The sequence below is a fragment of the Leucopleurus acutus genome (genome assembly GCF_964270905.1).
Source record: "Leucopleurus acutus genome assembly, chromosome: 3".
NCBI lineage: Eukaryota > Metazoa > Chordata > Mammalia > Artiodactyla > Delphinidae > Leucopleurus > Leucopleurus acutus.
This window is the reverse complement of record NC_139145.1, coordinates 83,450,558-83,474,859: the sequence shown is the minus strand read 5'-3', so window position 1 is coordinate 83,474,859 and position 24,302 is coordinate 83,450,558. Positions and strand designations below refer to the sequence as shown.

At 33.1% G+C, this 24,302-nt stretch overlaps 1 protein-coding gene across 3 annotated transcripts in view; it reads left to right on the top strand.

Moving 5' to 3' along the window:
* The window catches only part of YTHDC2 (YTH N6-methyladenosine RNA binding protein C2), a 73,922-nt gene that overhangs the window by 5,428 nt on the left and 44,192 nt on the right, over positions 1 to 24,302 (top strand). For all 3 annotated transcript variants that reach the window (XM_082837280.1, XM_082837279.1, XM_082837278.1), the window contains exons 3-12: positions 3,191 to 3,387; positions 4,718 to 4,917; positions 9,980 to 10,146; positions 10,914 to 11,016; positions 12,244 to 12,400; positions 15,349 to 15,456; positions 16,575 to 16,723; positions 18,478 to 18,613; positions 22,395 to 22,521; positions 22,732 to 22,797. In XM_082837280.1, coding sequence (XP_082693406.1) covers positions 3,191 to 3,387; positions 4,718 to 4,917; positions 9,980 to 10,146; positions 10,914 to 11,016; positions 12,244 to 12,400; positions 15,349 to 15,456; positions 16,575 to 16,723; positions 18,478 to 18,613; positions 22,395 to 22,521; positions 22,732 to 22,797 — 1,410 coding nt within the window. The remainder of the gene's footprint in view (positions 1 to 3,190; positions 3,388 to 4,717; positions 4,918 to 9,979; positions 10,147 to 10,913; positions 11,017 to 12,243; positions 12,401 to 15,348; positions 15,457 to 16,574; positions 16,724 to 18,477; positions 18,614 to 22,394; positions 22,522 to 22,731; positions 22,798 to 24,302) is intronic.

Below are 24,302 nucleotides of genomic sequence, written 5' to 3'. Positions count from 1 at the left end.
GCTTATTGTCCATTAAGTCACAAAAAGAAAAAAATTTACCACAAACATAGCATCACATGAAAATAATTGTGTTTAGTGACAAAAATAACTCGTTTGGTTTATTATTTTCTAGGTAATCGTAATAAAGCACAAATTTGTATGATTCAAACTTTAATAAATTTGTAATTTTGTATTACAGTATTGAGGAGAAAATGGTTTGGAGTTAGATCTTTGCATCTGTCTGCTTAGTGGAAGTATAAATTAAAGGGATATGAAATTAAGTATATACTAGACATCAAACAAATGTGTATTTTTTTAGAGGCATTAGCTCCTTGGCGGCTGTGAGCTTTTTAAGCAGTGATTTCAGATTTTGGCTCTTTAGCAGATTTTTAAACTGTTCTCAGGTTTGTAAAGTGGGGAATAGCAAGGTGTATGGTTGTATTTGAGGTAGATTACTCTGAAACATGCTGTGTAAATGAAACATTTATTAATATTAAAATTGCATCAAATTTGATTAGTTATATCATCATTTTTCTTTAAAAAGAAGAAGCTATTGAAATGTCATAACTTCATTATAACATGCATGATTACTTTTCCCTTTGAAAGTTAGAAGTTGTGATGTTCTTATCTGTATTTGTAGGCCATTTACTTTTATACTTAAATATGGCATATAGGGCTTACATGTTATTATTTAAAAAAATTCTTGTGAAGTTCATTTATCTAGCATCTTTTCCATGTTGTGCAGGTAGTTTCTAGTCAATTTTGCTGTGTAAAGGGAACTACTAGATATTCATCAAATTATAGTGTTGGTTACCTTGGAATGAAAGCATGATGATGAGATTTCAGTGTGTTAGTTTACATAGTAGGACAACTCTACTATATTGAATGTTTTCATCCACACAATAATGAGGTGAATATTTTGCCAAAATTTCACTAATTTTTAAATTATATATCAGTGTCACTGTGGTGCTGAATGGGGTAGGAGTGAGCCCTAATAGCACTAATAGAATTTTTTTACTAAAACATAAAAACTATCAAGTTGATATTCTCTTTCTGTCCCACCATCTGGGTTCAAACTGAATTTAGTAAATTGTAAATGGTAATGACTAAGTACTCACACTTGCTTAGTATGAGTTATTGTTATAGATTAATGCTGAATTATTATTAGGCAACCTATGTTAGGAAAGTTTCAATCTGACCTGTTATTTTAGTTGTGAACTTATTGAGGAAAGAGTATATTTTCCTCAACTTTGTAATCGTAGCTTCTAGCATAGTGCCTGGCATACAGTATGTAATCAATATATGATGAATGATTATGATTGAATGAATGAATAAAATAAAATTAAAGGTGAAATATAGCAAAACTTTCCTGAGATGATTTTTGAGAAAATTAAAGCATCTTGGAGCTGATAGAAATATTAGAGGTTTTAAAATTCTGTGTCAGAGAAGTAAAATGATTTATTTTTGATCACATAGCTAGTTAATTGAAAGATTATTACTAGCTGAACACAAGCCTCCTGACTGTTGCTCTAGTGCTCATTTCAGCACACTTCTGGCCTTCTATAGTTAAAATTTTATGAAGTACATGGAACAGAAGGGGAATGAGTGATTGAGTCTATCATGACTGTACTGAGGTTTCAGAAAAGTCCATGGGAAAAGAACCTACTACAGAGAACATCTCTAGAATCCAATAATTCTGATTTACCATGGAAATGACTAAAATTTCTAGATCAGTTAGATTTTAATATGCTCATCTTTATGCCATCATTTAAGCATCACTAAGCCCTTGTCCAGGAGTAGATGATGGCATAGAAAGGGTATAATTCATTGAGGAGTTTCCAGAAATTAAAAATCTTGGTAAATTGAAAGCCTCACTTAGAACACTTAGATAGCTAAGGCTGTATAGGTTAATCTTCAGTTTCATGTCACTCTATAGTGAAGATATTGTTGAAAATATTTAAATTAGATTTAGGAATTAGGAAAATTCTAAAATTTAATTTAGAATTAGTAAAATTATATATATAATTTTCATTGTATTTGTGGCTTTGTTGCTCATTTCTATAATATGATAGTGGCATTAACAAATGGCAAAACATTTTATGAAATGTTTTGTGTAACTCTTTTTGGTACAAGAAACGATATTTTTTCCTGGCTATAATTATAATAATAGCTTTCATTTATTTAATGTGTACTTTGTAGCAGATACTGCCCTTTACATGCATTATCTTATTTAATCATATGAAGAGTCTTTTGAGGCAGGTATTATTATTATTATTATTATTATTATTATTATCATCATCTTAGGCTCAGAGCTATTAAATAATTTGCTTGTGGTCCCACAGCTAGTAGGTGGTAGAGATAGGATTCAAATCCAAGTCTGTTTGCTTTCATAACCCAAGCTTTTTACAGTACTACATTGTACTAGATTATAGACATGTATTATTAAATCATTCAAAATACATTTGAGGACTTCCTGTGTGTATAACATTGTACTTAGTACTCCTAAAGCTACATAAGTCATCAAAGACATAATTAGGACCATTTAAAGAAGTAAATATACCTACATCAGGTAACTTGAGAACAGTTATAAATCATCATTACCTTATAATTGAAGGCTAGAGTCAGAAGCTTTGAAAAACTTTTTTTTTTTCCCCAGTATACATCTGAAAATACTTATCAGTAGTGCTGATTTATGTTTTTTTGGTCCAACCACTAAACTTGGCTTTCTTAACAGGTTTTCATGGGAGTGTGACATTACCAGCATACTGGAGAAACATTCAGTGGGATATATTAGTCTGGACCACTGTTATAATTGGACCACCATAATGTTTTCATTATCAATTTTAGATTCTATTGTTCAAATTGATTTTCTCCCTCTATATGTTTCCCAGCATGTATTAACTGGTGATGTTTCATCCACCATGAAGCCTGCTAAGACAAACTTTAACACTTAAGGGTAAGTAAGCCTTTTTTTTTTTGCTGATTTAAAATTGGATTTGCAGCATTTTGAAATTTTAATTGAAAATGGTCTTGTGGACAGTTTAGCATTAAATTCCTCTTTACTGAATTTTCTGGGATTTCCAGCATCTTATCCCAGAGCATTTTGATCTTTTTCAGTGTTTTGCTTGAGACATGTTTTCTAAGTAGCCATACATCATATGTGAACAAATTGACTATATATAGTAAATAAATGATTTTTATTAATATTCAGAAAGGGAGCAAGTAGATACCTAACTGTGAAGAAGAAAGATGGATCAGAAACAGCTCATGCAATGATGACCTGTAATTTGACTCATAATACAAAACATGCTGTTAGGAGCCTAATTCAAAGATTTCCTGTCACCAGTAAAGAGCGTACTGAACTTCTGCCTAAAACAGAAAGAGGAAATGTGTTTGCAGTTGAAGCTGGTATGTATTTTCTGGGGAGCTTCCTTGTTTATCCTATTATTTCTTGACTGTTCTTTTTCCACTTAAAATTTATTTTTAAAAACTAACATGAAATATGATTTCTCAATTTGAATAGTTGGTTAGAAATGATTAAGAGTTGTGAAGATTTTGGAATGAATTGCAGTGTTAAGGCATGTCATTAAGTTCGGGTTTTTTGTAAAGTGTTACAGTAATAGCTAAACATTTATTGAGCACTTATTGTGTGCTAGACAGTATACTAAACTCTACATAGAGCCTCATAGCAACCCTTGCAAGGTAAGAATTTCCCCTATTTCACAGGTGAAGAAACTGGGGCTCAGAGCAGTTAAATTTGTTCAAGGCCACTCAACCAGCCAGTAAACCACAAAGCTGGGATGTGACTCCAAAGTCTGAACTTTCCTATATTATGCTGCCGTGACTTACTAATGAGTGGGATTTTGAATTGGGACTTTAGCTTCTGGGAAGAGACAGGACAGAGTCTTCAGTACATTAACTTGCTCAAAGGTAGATAAATAAATATATTTAGGTTATAAAATGAAGTAATTTTACTATTTGGAAAAATAACTTTTCTAATGAGAAAGTTATTTCTTTTATTATCTCCAGTGAAAGAATCTGCATAATTTCTATTGGTGGAGTATGTTTGCAGAATGTAGAAATGGATGGTGCTAGCTATCAAGGAGTTTTAAAAATACATGCACATAAAAATATTTTGAGTTATGTGAAGAGTATAAAACACATCATGCCTTTTGTATTCCTATCTGCTTAAATGTAGATGTTGGCTAAAATGCACAATTAGGAGATTTGTTAAGCATTAGGACCTTATATTTACACATATTATTCTGTTTGATCACATGATCTTACATGCTAACTTTGAACATAGAGGGTTTTTTATTTTTCATATGTGTTTTCATACTGTATGTAACAGAATTTATAAGTATAATATACATTGTTTCCTACTCTAAAATTATAATTTTCTGTGTTATAATTGATAGAAACAGGCTGAAAATTATTTTAGGATATCAAAATTGGGTTTTATTTTTAATGATTTTTGAATGATTGATTTTTGTTCATTTTTAAACATTGTGCACCAGAAATACTTTTGGGAAATTTGCCTTCTGATTGATATAAAAATGTGTAACATTCTCTAAGAATATTGTGTGGCAGTATAACAGCTGAGGCATTGCTTTTTAGCTTTAGACTGAGTAGAGAAGAAGCACTTGAAAGGAATTACATTAGAAATTACTTATTTTTGTTTTTTAACTCTTTTTATTGTTGATCATAAATTTTTTTGTTCTCTTATTCATTTTCAAAGAAAACCGGGAAATGAGCAAGACAAGTGGGCGACTCAACAGTGGCATATCTCAGATTCCAGTGAAAAGAGGAGAATCTGAATTTGATTCTTTCAGGCAGTCTCTGCCAGTGTTTGAGAAACAAGAAGAAATTGTTAAAATAATTAAGGAAAATAAAGTAGTTTTGATTGTAGGAGAAACTGGGTCTGGAAAGACTACACAGGTTTGTTTCTTCTTTGTTGTTTATAGAAGAAAAAATTATTTTATCTCGTGATAGTTTTATATCAAATTTACACTACATGTATTTTAACAAAAAACAAACTTTTGTTTATTTTAATGGTTATTTCAGAAATAAATTATTACTGGAAGTACATTTTGAGAATTTGTAGAAAGGTAATATTTTAAAATATTTATTTTTAAATTAGTACATAAGGGCTTTATTTAAACAGAGGTGAGGTTGTGATTTGGTATCATGAAAGGAAAATGGACTTTGACCTTCAGTTCAGATTCCAGCTTCCACATTTATTGAATGTGAAATTTTAGGCTAGACTTGTAACTCTTGAAGCCAGAGTCCTCATTTATAAAATGGTACTAACAGTTGCTACCATTCGAGGTGGGGTTTAGAGGTAATGTCTGTGAAGTGCCTAGCATAGTGTTTTTACGTAGCTAAATTAAAAGTAATATCGATAACAACAAGAAGTGTTAATATAAAGTTAACATAAAGTGGGATTAATATGACATGTTTGACTTGGATGTTTAGAATCATAGTACTTCATTGTTATGAAGTTTCACTCATAGGCTGACAGGGTTGGAAGTAAGCATGGTACAATGATATGACCTTTTCTTGTTTATATTCTTTAACATGTTAGCACGTTGAAACAGTAAAATTACTTTGCTTTTGATTGAGGTGCAGATAGAATAGTCAGTATAATTTTACATTTTCTTCTTCTCTTTTATGGACAAATAAATTTGCTTTGCTTTTGACAGTTGCTTAAGATTTCCTATGCTTATATTGGTTGGTTTCATAAAGTTAGGTAAATAAGGCAAGGTGGTAGGAGAGGTTGACTATAAACTTCATCAGTTATTTACTTGTGGGACTTAATCATTTGCACAGAAGTGCAACTCGTTATACCTAAAACTTGAGCCTATAAAACTAATTACAAACGTGATGAAATTTTTATATGAAGACAATGTATAAGATTTTTCTTCAACATGATTATGATTAAGTGAAATTCCATGGAGTCATGCCAAAGAATCTGTTCAGATGTCTTAGATTGTTATAATTGTTTTAGTATTAGAAAGTTTTGCCAGTTGATGTTAATTGTAGCCATTTTAATTATATCAAATAGAGATAATGAAAGTTTTGATAAAATATAACAAATATGGTTTTATTTAAATTATTTGAGTGTTCTTCCTAAGGATATTTGTATACTGGAATTATGGATGTCTATTTTCACAATTGTGTGTATCATTTTACTAGGTATGAAAAGATCTGGAGAATTTAGTTAGGAATTAAATATTATTCTCTTTGCTTTTCAAAAGAAACTATTAATCTAAATGGGTTTAAACCTAAGAAATAATTGTATCTTGTTCAAGGAGTTCAAGTAAAATTACTAATGTTCCTGTCCTATGAAATACAAACATGACAGTTTGAAGTTAATATCATTAGCCATTTTCATCTTTCCTTTGGGAGCGTTAGGAAGTTATTTGCCTTTTTTTTTTTCGTTACGCGGGCCTCTACCGTTGCGGAGCACAGGCTCCGGACGCGCAGGCCCAGCGGCCATGGCTCACGGGCCCAGCGGATCTGCGGCATGTGGGATCTTCCTGGACCGGGGCACGAACCCGTGTCCTCTGCATCGGCAGGCGGACTCTCAACCACTGCGCCACCAGGGAAACCCCTATTTGCCTTTTGAATGTTCATTATATAAAATTCAAACATTATAGAAAATATAATGTTTTTATATTTCTCCCTGGTTTATTGTCAGAAACTTGGAGTATATGTTTCTGGGTTTTTCGGGGGATTGTTTGTTTTGTTTTTGTTCTCTTTACAGTATTGATATAGATTATTTTTAAAACAAACATGGGATAATATGTATACGCTTTGCATCTTGCTTTTTTCACTTAATAGATATTGGATATTTTTCTGTGTTAGTACCTAGCGATAGACCTCATTTTTTAAACAGTTGAGTAGCATTCCTGAGCATTTTTGTAATAACAGTGATAAAATAAATGACTGTTTACTGCGTGCTGAAGTTTTACAACAGTTATCTTAATTAAACCTCTTATTAACCCAAGATATGTAGGCTTGTTATTATCTCTTTTTACAGATGTGGAATAAAAACTAAAACTTACAGATGTTAATCTACCCAAATTCACATAACTAGGAAGTGGCAGAGCAGGAATCTTACTCTGTACTTACTTTATTATATTGCATCCTAATATTTCTTTTCTAATTTGTGGGAATGTTTTAATAGGATAAATTCCTAGAAGTGGAAATGCTGGATCAAAAATATTGCATTTAAAATTTTAGTAGCTAGATTAACAGTTACTGTCTGTTAATTCAAAAAAGACTTATCGTATTAAAATAGTATTGAATGTATTGAAAGTTCCCATTTCTCTAAAACTTAGGTAACAATGGATATAATTTATTTTTTACCTTTATCAATCTGATAAGCAAAAAATAATGTTTTAATTTGCATTTCTCTGATTCTTAGTTGAGTATCTTTTCGTTTGCTTATTATCTATTTATATTCTGTGAGTTACTTATTTATATCTTATTTTTCTTTAGGTTTAATCATTTTGGATTTATTTTTAATAATGCTTTGTACATTATGGATACATGGCTGTTATGTGTTATATATCTTAAAAACAATTTCTCACAATTTTTTGGTTGCTTTTTTAGCTTTGCTTATGGTATCTTGATTAGTAGTTTTACATTTTTATTTAGTCAAATCTGTCAGCCTTTTTTTAGGGCTTCATGCCATACTCAGAAAATCACTTTCTACCCCAAGATTAAAAAACATTTTCCTACAAATATTTTATTCTAATACTTTTATATTTGTAGTTTTAAAAATCCATCCGGAGTTTATTTTATTGTGTCATATCAGTTAGGAATCTAACTTTTTTCCTTATGTTAGTATCTAGTGTTCCAATATGTTAGTATCTAGTGTTCCAATATAATTTTCATTTAATAATCCCTTCCCCCGATTTTAAGATACTACTTTTTAAAAATTGAAGTATAGTTGATTTACAATATTGTGTTAGTTTCAGGTGTACAGCAAAGTGATTCAGTTATATATATATATATATATTTTCAGATTATTTTTCATAATAGGTTATTACAAGATATTGAATATTGTTCCCTGTGTTATATAGTAAATCTTTGTTGCTTATCTATTTTATGTAGTGTGTATCTATTGATCCCATACTCCTAACTTATCCCTTCTTCCCTTTTCCCTTTGGTAACCATATGCTTGTTTTCTCTGTCTTTGAGTCTGTTTCTGTTTTGTAAATAGACTCATTTGTATTATATTTTAGATTCCACATATGAGTGATATCATATAATATTTGTCTTTCTCTGTCTGACTTACTTAGTATGATATTCTCTAGGTCCATCCATATTGCTGCAAATGGCAACATTTCAGTCTTTTTTTATGGCTGAGTAATATTCCATTGTGTACCTGTGTGTGTGTGTGTGTGTGTGTATATGTATGTGTGTGTATATACGTATATATATATATATATATATATATATATATACACATATATACACATATATACCCACCGCATCTTTATCCATTCATCTGTTGATGGACACTTAGGTTGCTTTCATGTCTTGGCTATTGTAAATAGTGCTGCTGTGAACATTGGGGTGCATACTACTTTTGATCAAATACTAAATTTCTGTAGTACCTGGGTATATTTCTAGAATTTTTGTTATGTATTTTTAATTATCTGTTCCTCAACCAAGGTCTCACTTTTTGAATTTTGTAGTTTTACAGTATGTAGCATAATATTCCTCTTTATTATTAGCTTCTCTTTTTAGATATTTCTTAGCAGTTTGTTTGCATTTATGCTTCCGAATGAACTGGTCAAATTTTAAAAAATCCTGGAGGGTAAGACGTACATGAAAAGATGTCCTTTTCACTCATAGTTAAAGAAATGAAATCAAAACAATAATTATATTTTTCAACTATTAGATTGGCTGAAATTTAAAAATTGATGAAATCCAGCATTTGCATAGGTGTTGGGAAAACAGCATCTTCTGCTCTGTTGGTAAAAGTATAAATTGTTTTGAAGAGCAGATTGATAATTTTTCTATGAAAATTTAAATTTATATACTCTTTGACTCCACATATATTTGTCTTTGCGTAAGTATGTGAAGATAGATGTTCACTGCAGCATTCTTTTTAATAGTAAGCAACAGCATCAAAAGTAACAAGCCTAAACAAACTGGAAATTACTTAATGTATAGTCATATTTGTTAAGTTATAGCACATCCATAAGATGGAATGTGCAGCTATTAAAATGGATTAGGTAGATCTGATGTGTTATTAAGTGACATCTGCAAATTACAAACATTAAGTATAATAATGACTTTGTGTGAATAAAAACCTGTTTATATACACAAATAATTTAAGTTGTATAAACTTTTTTTTTCCCCAAAAGAGTTTATAAGAAAATTAACAGTAGTTACTTTCATGGAGAGGACTATTGGTAGTAGTATGGGTGGGGAAGACTTTTACTTTTTAAATCTTTCTGACCTGTTTAAATTTAATTATAGAAAAGTGTCTGCAATCCTGGTATTAGGCTATTTCTGGTTTCTTTATATTTTTCACTATTTAAAAAATTCCAATGGAATTTTGATTGTTGTTTCATTGACTTTATAGGATAACTTGGGGAGAATTGACATTTTTGCAATATTGATTATTCCTATCCAGTAATATGTTGTATTTTTCTAGTATATTCCCGTCTTTTATGTTTCTCAGTAGTGTTTTATAATCTTGGTTTTTCAGTAGTGTTTTATAATCTTTTTCATGTAAACCTTAACTATTTCTTTATAATTCTGTTTTTAAGTGTTTTAGTTTCTATTGTGAACAAGATCTTTTTAAATTACATTTTTTAGCTGATTATTAGCAGTTACATGAAAGTTGTTGGTTTTATGATTATTTTATGTTTGGACATGTTACATAACTTTTTTAGTTCTGATGGTTTTTCAGTTGATTGACATGGATTTTCTGAATATACAATTATGTTGTCTTATAGTACTTTAAAATTTGTTTCAGATTCCTCAGTTCCTTTTAGATGATTGCTTTAAAAATGGTATCCCCTGCCGTATATTTTGTACTCAACCAAGACGATTAGCAGCTATTGCTGTGGCTGAAAGAGTTGCTGCAGAGAGAAGAGAAAGGATTGGTCAGACAATTGGGTATCAGATCCGTTTAGAAAGCAGGTAAAGACAATTCACCTGTAGCTTTTTATCATTCTCAGAAAAGACTAAATATTTATATTTCACTAAATATAGAGCATGTGTTAGTTGAAAAGTTAGATGATCATTTTGCTCCAAGTAAGTTTATAATAGGCCATTGAGCTCATGTCTAAACTTAGTGAGGTTTTGAATAAATAAATAGCTTGAAAAAGAGTTTGGGCCGTAGATAGAAATCCTGTTTCATAGTTTCATGATAAAGTGCAAGTTATTTCACCTCTTTGAGTCTTAGTTTCCTCATCTATAAGATGGGGCTAATGAAAGCATCTAGAGCACAGGTTTGATGTGAAGTTTATAGTAAGCACTCAGTAAATGTTAGTGACTGAATTGATTATTATTATTAGTAGTAGTAATGCTAGTAGTACCTTCTTGAGAAGTAGTACCATTTCTTTGCTCACAGTTATTTGGATATAGTGATTCAAAAAGCTAATCTCATTTATGATACACTTTTTTCCCCCAAGTAAAAAATGTTTGAGATCTTTAAAAAAAATCTTTTTAAGTTCTTTAACAAAATAATTACTAAATTAATAAAAGGCTGTTAGTAATAATAAATTTGTGAGATTATCAGGCATAAAATACATATTTCACATAACTTTGCTAATAAAGCATATATACTAGTACACTGTTATATTAGTAACTTATTAAAGTACAAAGGACACTAGCATTTAATATATGACCTTGTTTTAATTACATAAAAGATTTGTAATTGTGAACTTTTTTGATTTTTTAAAAAGGGTTTCTCCAAAGACACTTCTGACATTTTGCACCAATGGGGTACTGCTTCGTACTCTGATGGCAGGAGATAGTTCATTGTCAACTGTGACACATGTTATTGTGGTAAGAATATTTAAATTTAAATATCTAATTAAATTTTTAGAGTAGGATATAAATGAGAACCAATTTTTTTAAAACAGGCTATTCTAATCAAGTTACTTTTTTTTAAACTTTTATTTTTTATTTTTAAAGATTTATTTATTTAATTTATTTTTGGCTGTGTCGGATCTTAGGGTCTTAGTTGCAGTATGCGGGATCTTCGTTGAGACATGCAGGATCTTTCGTTGTGGAGCAGGCTTCTCTCTAGTTGTGGCCTGCAGGTTTTCTCTTCTCTAGTTGTGGTGTGCAGGCTCCAGGGCATGTGGGCTCTGTAGTTGTGGCGTGCGGGTTCCAGAGCATGTGGGCTCTAGTTGAGGCTCAGGAGCTCAGTAGTTGTGGCGTGCGGGCTTAGTTGTCCTGCGGCATGTGGGATCTTAGTTCCCTGACCAGGGAACGAACCCATGTCCCTTGCATTGTAAGGTGGATTCTTTACCACTGGACCACCAGGGAAGTCCCTCAAGTTACTTTTTATTGTCCATAATTGTTAGAAATAAATATTTTATATTAAATAAAGATATTCTTACCATCAGGTTTGATGAGTGAGAATAAAATAAGTAGATAGTTTTTTAAAAAGTGCTTTTTATATATGAAAATGGCACACGTATTTTAAGAGTTCTCCAGAATGGTGAAAGTTTTCTTTTTTCTCTGTGTTTAGTCATCTGATTTCTCTTCCAAATCTTAGAGGCATACTTTAAAGTCATTTAACTTCATGGTTAAGCTGCTAAATTAACTAGCTCCTGATGAAATAAGTAGATGAATTACCACCTTGTTAAAGAATTCTAAGCTTTTATCCAGTTTGTGTCAGAAAACTTAGATTAAGTTTTATAAGCTTGTGATAGAGCAGCTTTTGGAAACTTATTAGTTCTGTGCATTCAAACCACAGGATGCACCTGGTCCTGATGCTAACAGAAGCATATTAAAATAGATTTTGTATTTATTAAAATTACATTAAATTAGACTCCACTAATTCAGCATTTGTTGTAGTTTTTGTGGGAAAAAGGGCAGTGTTTTGTTACCCACAGTAGGTCGTTAATGTCTGATTATTTCTAAATTGTCCATAATACAACATTTTCACTAATTGGCTGTGTCCACATTTAACTTGAATTAGTGTGAAACCCAGCAGCTCCATAATTTTAAAGACTTTATTTTTGTATTTTAACTGTTCCATGGTTTTGTTTTTGTTTATTGCAGGATGAAGTACATGAAAGGGATCGATTTAGTGATTTTCTACTTACAAAGTTAAGAGATTTGTTGCAGAAGTACCCAACTTTGAAACTAGTTCTTTCTAGTGCTGCCTTAGATGTAAATCTTTTTATGAGATATTTCGGGAGTTGTCCAGTGACATACAGTAAGTTAAACTGTCAGATTTCTTCTAGGATTTGTATGAAAGAATACGTTTTTGGCTTGATTTTATTTATTATAATAGAAATTGGGGAATGTTCTGATGTATAGAGCATCTGTTTATGTTTTCTCTGAAATATGCTTAATCAGTCATATCTATATATTTTCATCCTCTCCTTTTCCATCTACAACTCTTTGGTATTGTGTAGTGAGCCTGTTCTCTAGTCTTAAAAGGAGATATGCTTTATTTTGTATTCCCCTTTAAATTCTGTCCTATAGCTTTGCCTTTATTGCTAGACTCTTTCAAAGAGTAGTCTTAATGCCCGTGTTTACCTCCCATGTACTTCTAAATATGTTGCCACTTAAATTTTGTCCTTATCCTTTAATCAAATCTGGTTTTTCCACCAATCTTTAAAAAAATTATTGATTTCCTCCTCAAAAATTGGAAAAGTTGTATGTGTTTACCTCAGTGAAATAGTACAGACATTCAGGGAAAAAGTTCACAATCACCTGTCTTCCTTTCATTTCATATCTTTTCTTCCCTGAGATTACTTGATGTTGAAGCCTAGTGTATATCCTGTCTCACCTTGTCCATGCTCATACAACATATGTAAATATATACATATATATTGGGTTTATAGAAAATGGTTTTTACATAAATGGGCACATGCCATATACAATGTTTTGCAGTTTGCTTTATTCATATGACAGTATATCATGAACAGGTCTCCAGTTTAGAAGCTCTAGATGTAGTTCATTATATTGAAGAACTGCTTTTATATTTCCTAGTATGAATGTACCATGATTTATTTAACCATTTCTTAATATTTGGACATTAGATTGGTCCTGGATTCTCCCTTTCCCCTACTATAAACATCGTTGTTATGAGCATCCTTCTACATATATTCTTATATATTGGTGCTCTTATTTCTAAGGATAGATTCCTGAAAGTGAAATTGTTGAGTAAAAGAATGTATCTATTTTTAATTTTAACAGTAAGATGGTTTTGTCATTTTACTTTTTCAAAAGGCTGAAATGATTCACATTTCTGCAGCTTATGGGGCTATTCATTTGTGCATTCTTACCAGTATTGTTTTGAAATTGATTTAATTTTACATAAAAATCTTACTTATATTTTCCGTAGTATTTCTCATAATCGTTACCCTTTTTTTGTGAAATGCTCGTATCCCATAATTTATTTGCCAGAACTACATCCTAAGTCTCATTCTGTATTACAGCCTGTACTTTCTTGGTCTCCTCTGTGGGCTTCTCTTCTTTTGCATGGTGCTTAAATATTGATATTTTTGAGGATTTTTCCCATGACCCATTTTTTTCCTCTTCCTCCCTTCCCTCCCCTTCCCTTTCGTCCTTCCCCTCCCTTCCCTTCCCTGCCCTTCCCTGCCCTTCCCCGCCCTTCCCCATCCCCTTTCCCTACCTTTGATTTCTTTGCTTTTTCTCTCTTTCCTGCTCTATGCTGTTCTCTACTAGGTACTGGGGGTGCACAGTTAGTTTTCCTGGAAGATCTCATTCTTGACCTTGCCTTCTACTTTCTCTTGCACTGATGACTCCTGAATCTTTATTTCCCAGTTCAAACTGTTCTCCAGAGCTTTGGACTTGGTTGCTTATAAGCAGTTCCCCTCTAATATGCCCAAACTGAATACTTAATCCTTTCTAAAAAATCTGCTTCTCTTGTGTTGCCTGTTTTGGTTAATCATACCATTGACCTAATCACCTAAGTCATAAACCTGTAAGACTTTTTGCTCATAATATTACTGGGTGGTAAGGCACATAAAATTTATGCATCTGCTAATTGAAGGTCATTTTGGCACCTAACATTTGACCAAACCCCGGCTCCCACAAGCCAACCTGTTTTTCTTTTAGCTTTCCTTGTCAGCCTCAGAAAATGACAACATCATCCATTGAGTTTTGTAAGCCAGACTTTCAAGAACTGTGGTTGACACTTCCTTATCATTCTTCCATATCCAATCTAATGCTGAGTTCTGTGGATTTTACTTCCCATCTATCTAGTCTGTCTGTCTCCTTCCATTTTTACTATCACCAATCTTGTTCAGGTTATTGTCCTCTTCATCGTGAACTATTGTAATTGCTCCTACCTGGTCTGTTTCATCCACTCTGGTTTCTTTTAAATCCATTCCCCATGTTGCAGCCAACGTGGAATTTTCAGCCAGATTTCTGAAGTGGAATTTTGATGATGTTAAATACTCTCATGAGCTTGAAACTTTGAACAACCTTTACCTCAGAATAAAGACCTAAACCCTTAATAAGACTTATCTATTTCTTCTGCCTCATCTTGAACTACAATCCCTTCTTCACACCCCTCTTCACATCATGTTCCAACTAGCTTGGCCTTTTCGTTCCTTGAGAACATCATACTCTTTCCCACCATAGGGGCTTTGTACATACTGTTTTTTTCTTCATAGTATACTCTTTCCTCTCTGTGTAGCTTAGCTATTTTGTTTACTCCCTTCTCTTGGTTCTCATTTTTCTCAGTGAAGATGCTTTTCTTGATTCCTTCAAATTCCCCTATTATGTACTGTCATGGTATCTTGTACTTCTCTCTCACAGGACTTTTTACAACTTTATTTTTACATTGATGTTTTGGATTATTGGATTAATGTCAGATTCCCCTGCTAGATTACAAGCTTCAAGCTTCAAGAGAGCAGGAGGAATTCTGTTTCTGCTTACCATTTATATTCCTAGTGCCTAGCATGATGCCAAACAATCAAGTAAATAGTAAACACTGGAAAAAAACATGCAAATGAACAGTTGTCTAAAATATAGATCAGAGTTATATTTAAAGGACAATATGAGGATCACTTGACCTATGGAATTGCCTTTGGATTAATATTCAGATTTATTAATTTGAGAATCTCATGTTTTTATGTGAATTATCTCTAAGATGCAAATTGACTGTTTAAAAAAATTCCTATTTAGTACAGGGAAGACCATTTGAAGTAAAAGAAATGTTTCTGGAAGACATTTTAAGAACTACTGGATACACAAACAAAGAAATGTTAAAATACAAAAAGGAAAAACAACGAGGTAAGCTTTTTATCAAACAAATATAAAAGAAAATTACTATTGATATTGACTTTTTGGAGTACTCCAGTCTTATACTATGCAGATACAAGGACACTTGAAAGTATTTCTCTCTGTGTATAGTTGTAGAATATTATATTAGAATACTGTCCCATATGGAAGTTCTACATTCTGGTTTATGTCTAGAAGTTATAATCTATAGAGAGGAATTGAAAGGGGATGCCAGAGTTGAGGAGGCTGAGTGTGTCTGTATCCAAATATTCAACCACTATTTTAAGGAGGCAGAAGATTTGTGCTGGCTGTCCCCAGCATATGTTATAGAGTGGGAGTGGGGAGTGGGTGAGGAAGTGAAAAGAGTAGCATATGAGTAATAACAGGCTCATCTTTGGTATAATTGTTGAGTTTTTCAAATCTTGATATTGTTATGAATTGCATCAGTACTTTGAATTTAACATTACTTGCCTATTAATACAGCTCTTATGATTTATACTATATCTCAGCTTTTGAATTAAGGTTAAGTTCCTTTTGCTTACTTTTAATTACATTATTCATGATGGAAGACTTGGCTTCAAGCTTTGATTCCTTTGTTTAGTTAGTATAACCTTGGACAAATAATCTTAACTTCTTTGGATTCTTCACTTGAAAAAAGCAATTAGCAATGCCTGTGTCACAGTGCAGTGCTGAATCACTAATATGTAAATTATAAAACTTCTGGTTCTCAAAACTTTTGAAGATGAAAATTGAATATAACTTGTGTCTCAAACAGAATGGTGGTAGAAATTCAATAAATGATTTTCTACAAAGTGCTATATGAATATTAGTCATTGATCTAAACAGTATTTGTTATATGGCTAAAATACTGTTCATTAAATTATGTCCTGATTCAGAAGTAAACTTCTTACTAGTAGATGAATAGATGAGGTTTTATAAAGCAGTTTCATGTCTCCTTTTGGTTCAGCATAACACATTTTATTGAATGTTCCTAATTAATATATTTTTAAAAAGTAACTTTAAAATAAGGCCAACTTTTAGGTATTTTCAGATTCACTTAATTTTTTTAAACAAAGAAATATATTTCAAAAAGCAAAGTATTTACTTATTTTCTTTGGTAATTAATTTAGAAGAAAGACAACAAACCACACTTACAGAATGGTACTCAGCTCAAGAGAATACTTTCAAGCCTGAATCTCAGAGGCAGAGAGCTGTCCCAAATGTAACTGAAGAAAATGATTTATTGGATGATGGTGGTGACGCCGTCTTCAGTCAGTTGGTAAGACCTCAGTGGTTTCACACTGCTACTTTGAGTGAAAATTGTGTAATTTAAAGAACATTTTATGAGATTATATTTTTTACTTCATTATCAAGGCATAATTCCCTTAGTTTATCTTAGACTACAACACATTTTTCAGAATAATTTTCTGCACACTTTTTTTTCAAATAATGCAACATCTTTTATTGTTTCATTCTGAGTTAAAACTATTTCAATATTTTCTATAAATTTTGTGAAGAAAATAGTTGTAGATATTATGTATATATACATACATTATTATTGCTAGATATTTTATCATCTCAGAAGTTTAAGAACCTATGAGCTAAGCAATGCAAGATAAGCTAAGTTAGTAAAAAACTGAGAAAAGCCTCTTGGTATTAGGGCAAGTAATCAAGACTGATGTTTATGCCACAAAGCCATGTGAATCTGTAAAATCAATTACCCACTATAGACCTCAGTTTCTTTTTCTCTCTGCTTTTCTCCCTTCTATTTTGCCACAATATCTTTTACAAATGAAATATTTTGTAGAAATTCTGCCTGCTCATCCATCACTCTCCATCCCCACCCCTAAGCGGGGCTTCTGCTACTTTGGATTCCTTGGAGTCTGTTTGAAAACTGGAACCAGCGAATTTCCTAGGCCCCTTCTGGTCTTTGATTCTGGTTTAGAATTCTTAAAAAGGCATTGGTGATTAGTGAGATGGCTGGGACTATGCACTTTTTAGAAAAAGAATTTAACTCTTTTGAGCATGAGAAGCTACATAATGCAGATATGCTTGCAGTTTTCTCCCAGTGTTTAAAGTTCTGATGCATCCAAATGAACTATAGTTTTAAAGAATGTGTACTTTTAAAGAATGTTTAAAAATTGTTATTTAGTGCAGGGAACATCCATTTGGTTCAGTGAACAGCATTTTGACCATTTAAATTAGTGATTCTTTTTTTTTTAATTATTTGTTTATTTTTGGCTGCATTGGGTCTTCATTGCTGGGTGTGGGCTTTCTCTAGTTGCAACGAGTGGGGGCTACTCTTTGTTTTGTGGTGCGCGGGCTTCTCATTGTGGTGGCTTCTCTTTGTTGTGGAGCACGGGCTCTAGGCATGCGGGCTTCAGTAGTTGTGGCACATGGGCTCAGTTGTTGTGGCTCGCGGGCTCCAGAACACTGGCTCAGTAGTTGTGGTGCACGGGCTTAGTTGCTCCGTGGCATGTGGGATCTTCCCAGACCAGGGCTCGAACCTGTGTCCCCTGTGTTGGCAGGCTGATTCTTAACCACTGTGCCACCAGGGAAGTCCCTAAATTAGTGATTCTTAAGCCTGGCTGCACAGTAACAACCCCTAAGGAACTTTTAAAGTCCTATGGAATCTGTCCTCCATTCCACAGATTCTGAAGTACTTGCTCTGGGGTGGGACGTGGCTTCAGTGTTGAAAAGCTCCAGGTGATGTTTCCTCTGTTGTGCAGTTGGGACATAAGACCACTGATAGACAGGTACATTTAGCAACATTCTGTCAGAAGCACAGTTAATATTGTGACTGTATCATACTCCTTTGTTGACAGGCTCATTCTCAGATAAAAGATGAATGTGAAAACAAGGTACAATATTGTGAGTGATTATGTTTGTGATGAGATGAGAAATTTTTATGTCAAAGCCTTTGCTGTAATACCGAATGGTTAGTAGTTCTTGTGGCCGTTATGGCCATCTCATGTTCTTTGCAAGCAAAGGTTAAGCTGTTAAGTAATTTATAATCTTTGCTTCTTTTTAAAGACAGAAAAAGATGTGAATTGCCTTGAACCATGGTTAATAAAGGAAATGGATGCTTGTCTTTCTGACATATGGCTGCGTAAAGATGTTGATGCCTTTGCTCAGGTCTTTCACCTTATTTTAACTGAAAATGTTAGTGGTAAGTATAATTTATTTAAGTTTTTTGTATTACTCTTGAAGTTATTTATTATGATAGAAGTGTAGCTTAATTCATAAAATTCAAAATTCACTTTTTGTTCACAACCAATATTTTGTTCTTTTGGAGTACTATTTCAAATGTACAAATCAGGATCTTCTTATTAGCATAGTAGAATAGATAAGTATTGTATTAAATCAGGGACTCTTAACTTAATGTCTCCAGAATAGTTTCATGGGGTCTGTGAATATATGACAGTTATATGCAAAAGTATTTTTATGTGTATAAAATTTGTAACATAAATATACTCCCCCCTATGCATCACCTTTACCCCTGGAGTATCTTGGGTTTTCAAAGAGATTTGTTATTTCAAAACAGGGGAAAAATGTTAATAACTTTAACTCTAGATTATTCATTCAATAAATGGAAAATTTTAGTATACCTTTAGTTATATAGGTTCAAGTTCTGATTCACATGTACCTGCGTTATGTCACATGACATATTTTCACTAATGATTTATTCTGATTTCATTAGTTGGTTATAATGGATATTGGCAATCGGGTGAGTTTTAGGACCCTGAAGGCTTTTAGGCAAAAGGTAGAATGATGATAATAAAAGGTCATTACTGGAAGGGATTTAGATGTCAAGTAGTTTATCCCCTCACTTGAACTTCTCAGCATTATTATTACTATACTTGATCACTCCTTTCTTGAAACATGTTCTTCAGTTAACTTCTGATATTCCATACTTGATTTATTTTCTTCTCATCACCCTGGCTGGTATGTCTTGGTTTCCTTGGCAGGATTTTTTTCTTTTTCTTGACCTCTGAATATGGAATGTCCCAGGCCTCAATCCTCAGACCTTCCTTCTATTTACACTTACTCCTTAGATGGATCTCATCTAGTCGAAGCTTTAAATATTTATTTAAAATGACTCCTAATTTTACATCTCCAATCCTGAACTCCCCCCTCACTTCAATACACCTCACCACTTGACATCTCCGGTTGGAAGTCTGTTAGGGGAATAAAACTAGATATTCCCCAAACAACTTGATTCTCTGTTTCGCTACCTCTCTCTCAACCTGTTTTTTCCTTAGTGTTCCCTTAGTGATCATTATCAGTTGTAGACCTCTTTAAAAATGCATGTGCCTGGCCATCCCAGGCACACTGAATCTAACTCTAGGGTACTACCATTCACCTAGTTGCTAAGGCAACAAAATATAAAATCATCTTTGACTTTGCTTTCAGACCCCACATATAATCCATTAGCAAATCTTGTTAGTTTTACCTTCTAAATAAATCCCAAATCTCACATGTTTTACTTCCTCTACTGCTGCCATCCTAGTCAAAGCCAACATTTTTTCCTGGACTATTACAGTGGACTATTAACTGCTTCTATTCTTATGTTACTAGTCTGTTCTCCAGAGAACAATCAGATTGATCCTTTTGACAAGGAAATTGGATCATGCCACTTCTCTTCTCTTAGCTGTCCCATGGCTTTCAATTACACTTTGAATAAAAATCAAAGTTCTTTCCCTGATTTAGTCTCTGACAGTCTTTTTTATCTCATTTTCTACTACTCTTTTCCTTGTTCACTGTGCTTTAGCCACTCTTGTCTTCTTGCTCTTCATATATGCTCTTCATATGGCCCATTCCCGCCTTTGGGCCTTTGCTTTTGTTGTTTTCTGTGCTTGGAACGCGGTCCCCACAGATACTCATATGGCCCAATGCCTACTTCATTTAGGTTTCTATCCATAAGTTAGGAAATTTGAACTCTGAGACATGTTGCTTTAAAATATTTATAAAACATTTTAAAGTATTTTTGTATTATCTTTGACTCTCTTCCTAGATATTTCTTTAGAGAGTACTAGACTATTACTTTGATAATGGTCATCCATTATGACCATCCAGGTCCCTCTCCTTTATAGTTTTATTGGACATTTTCCGGAGCCCAGTATTCTAATGTCTTAGGCCATGTGTATGTAGTAAACTAAAATGTTATGGTATCTCTATGAACAGTAATTTACTTCCCATGTTTTTATTTCTCTTCTAAAATCTCAACTCTTAATTGGCACCAGAGTTGAGAATACTTCATGTGATCCAGGAAGCCTTGGGCTTGGTAGATTTTTTTTTAATCATATCAATTTCCCTCTGTGATCTTGTATAACCAGGTAGTAATTAGCTGGTTTTGTAAGACTAGGCATTCTATGGAACGCTGGATGCTAATCATCTATTGCTGCATAACAAATGATTCCCAAACTTAGCAACCTGAAACATCTATTATTTCACATAGTTTCTGAGAGTCAAGAATCTGGGAGTGGCTTAACTGAGTGGTTCTGGTTCCTAGTCACTCATGGAGTAATAGTTAAGCTGTTGGCAGGGGTTCAGTCATCTTAAGGTTTATTGGGGCTGGAGGATCTGCTTCCAAGAAGGCTCACTCATATGGCTGTTGGCTAGAGGCCTCAGTTTGTCTCTGGCTGTTGGTTGAAGGCCTCAGTTCTTCGCCATCTGGACCTCTCCATAGGATTGCCTTATTCTTCCCAGAATGTGGCAGCTGGCTTCTCCCAGAGTGTGTGATTCAGAAGAGAAGAAGAAAAGGCAAGCAGGAAGCTATAGGTACCTTTCGTGACCTAGTCTCCAAAGTTGCACACCATCTTTTCCACTTTATTCTATTTGCTAGAATGAGTCACTTAGTCCAGCTCACACTCAAGGAGAAGGGAATTAGGCTCCACCCCTTGAAGGGAAGAGTATTAAAGAATTTTTGGATGTTTTCAAACTCCCACACTTATCCATACCCCTAACTGAATATTCTGTTGAACAGTAATTCCCATATATTGAGTACAAATCATAATCTTTGCAGATCTCTGTAATAATGCATGTTCCTGGCCATCCCAGACCTACTGAATCTTAATCTAGGAGTAAGGCATAGCTATCTGTTTTCAGAAATAAAAAGCCTGAAGTAATTCTCTCCATAGGTTCCTCTCCCCACCTTAAGAACCGTTGGCTTATATTAATAACGGATACCATGTTTTAGAGGGTTGTTAAATTATGAGGATAATTGGGTATATATGGAAAATTAAATTTTTCCTTTTGTAATTATCTTAAATTTTACTACAGAGGTTTTTTTTCAGTGGTGATTTCTTTCTGAAATTTTTTAATTTTATAATTTATGAAAATTAGTTCTCAGTAATTATAGTATGTTGCATTGCTTGAAATATATTCTAAGAATGAATTTAAATTCAATAAAAGTTTAATTTTTTTCTCATGGAAGGGTTTTGTGGGAAGTAAACTTCCTGCCAGTGTTATTCTCATTAAGCATCTAAGATAATAAGAACCTGACATGATGGGGTAATAAAAGCAAAACAAAAGGACCTCAGAAAATCATTTTGAACTTTTCATTTGCCCTTTTAAGCATTCATTACCAGATACTGATGAAAATTAACTTTTTAATTCTTTAATTATATCTTGTCATTTGGTCAAGGCATATCTAGGAAGATTACTTAAGGATTCTACAAAGTTAGTAGCTTTCCTTTTCTGTTTTAATTAACAACTATCTTTCCTTCTCCTGCCTTCCAACTGATAGTACCTATTTCATCCTGCTTATACTAAGGACACATCAGTATCAGGTCTTCTTGGATCAACTGAGTTAAAGGTTATACAATGCTGTTATACACTTAGGTAAAGGAGCAAGTCCCAGGTTAATTCTCCTAACATTCAAGAAAATTAAAATGATTTTCCAAAGTAATTTGGAAATGTAACATTTATGTATCTTTTCCTTCTTTTAGTGGATTACAGACATAGTGAAACCAGTGCAACAGCTTTGATGGTTGCTGCAGGACGAGGTTTTTCAAGTCAAGTAGAACAGTTAATTAGTATGGGAGCCAATGTTCATATTAAAGCATCAAATGGCTGGTAATTTTAAATTGCATTCATTCTTTGTATATCTTTGTATAACTACACATCTCTTTTGATTTCTTATATGTCTTTATATTAAAAGCTATTTGTAATAATTGCTCATACATCTCTACTTTAATGGGTGAATGAATAAATATGAGTAACTGGTTTTATAATTTTGAGAATATTATTTCTCTTTCTTAATTCGATATCTTTGAATTTTGGCAGGATGGCTTTAGATTGGGCTAAACACTTTGGACAGACTGAAATTGTGGATCTTCTAGAATCTTACAGGTAACACTTTATACTATTTTTAATTAATCCTGACTCCTTTTTAAAAAACTTAGCCATATAAATCATAGAATGTGACAAATGAAGGCTATTTATAGTCTCTTATCCAGATTTTTTTGTGTGTGTTTCTAAGGAGTTTTTCTAATAACAGCTTTCAGTTATTTTGTAGGTTGTTAGTAAGATCCACTGTATTATAGTATTTACCTTATTTTTTATTTTATCTTAAAAAAGAAGAAGGGGAATCTCCAGTTAAACTTGGTATTTGTCTCTCTGCATTTCCCCAAAACCTCACTAAAATGGTAAGGAAGGAATATAAAATGTGTAAACTAACAAAGTCAAAGAGAATGGAAGAGGATATGCAACTGATGAAAGATGTTAGTAAATTTTTGGATGATATATGGCTAATGGATTACTGATGTTTGACTTAGCAAAGCTAAGAAAGCTGAAGCCTGAGTGCCTAAAGAGGGAAGTGCCAATGAGAAACAACCGCATTTTAGCTTTGAACTTCTTAGAGGCTCATTCAACTACTTCTGAATGAAGCAATGAAAGAAAGGGCTAAAAAAATAACAGAGTTAGTTGAAATTCTCTATGAGGAATATTTGGAATTTCAGATTCCCTTCTCCCCTGCCCTCAGGTGATATCTCTTTCCCACTTTAGCAGGATGTAGGAAGTTTATTGAAAAATTAAACCATTTAGAGTTTGGACTTGGGGTGACCAGGTACAGTGGGAGAGTGGGAGTAAGGTATCAAACAGAAAAGGGGTTTAAGTGAAAGTCTACTTAAAGACTAAAAGTTGAGATACCATCCACTCCCTTCCCCTGATGTCCCTATCTCCTTTTCCTGTTTGAAGCTTATGTTCTTTGGCAGAAAACTTGAGAATTCCTTCCTGGAAAAACAGACCAAGCCTAGAGAAAAGATGTAGAACTTTAAGAGGTTTGGTATTCCTTCAATGAAATGACCATCTTTAAACCAGATAACTCAATTTTCCCCACTTGTACACATGGAGGTTTTTGTGCTTTACTCTTTAAAAATAAACAAACTGCCAAGGATTGATCACCAGACATTTGAGTGGAAAAAGCACTCAAACATCAAACAAACAGTAACAACAAAAAACCCCAAGAAGTTGAATAAAACTGAGCATCAGTGACCAGAAGAAAACTTCAAAAATAGTAATCGAAAATAACATTCATGAACCAGAAAACAGTGTGCTTAAAAAAAAGAAAAAAAGGAACAGACCACAAATCTTTGTTCAAATTTCATCTTCATGAGGGCTACCCAAATTTACCTATCTATTGCAATCTGCCTCCCCCACAGCTGATCCTCTTTAATGTGTTCTACTTTTTCTTTTGTCCATAGGACCTACCATCCTCTAATAAACTATATAATTTACTTATTTACTGTATTTATTGGTTTATTGTCTGTCTCTTCTCTCCAGTGGAATTTAGTAAGCTTCTTGTCTCCTTTGTTCAGGGACAGTGTCTGGATATAGATGTTCAGTAATTATTTTTG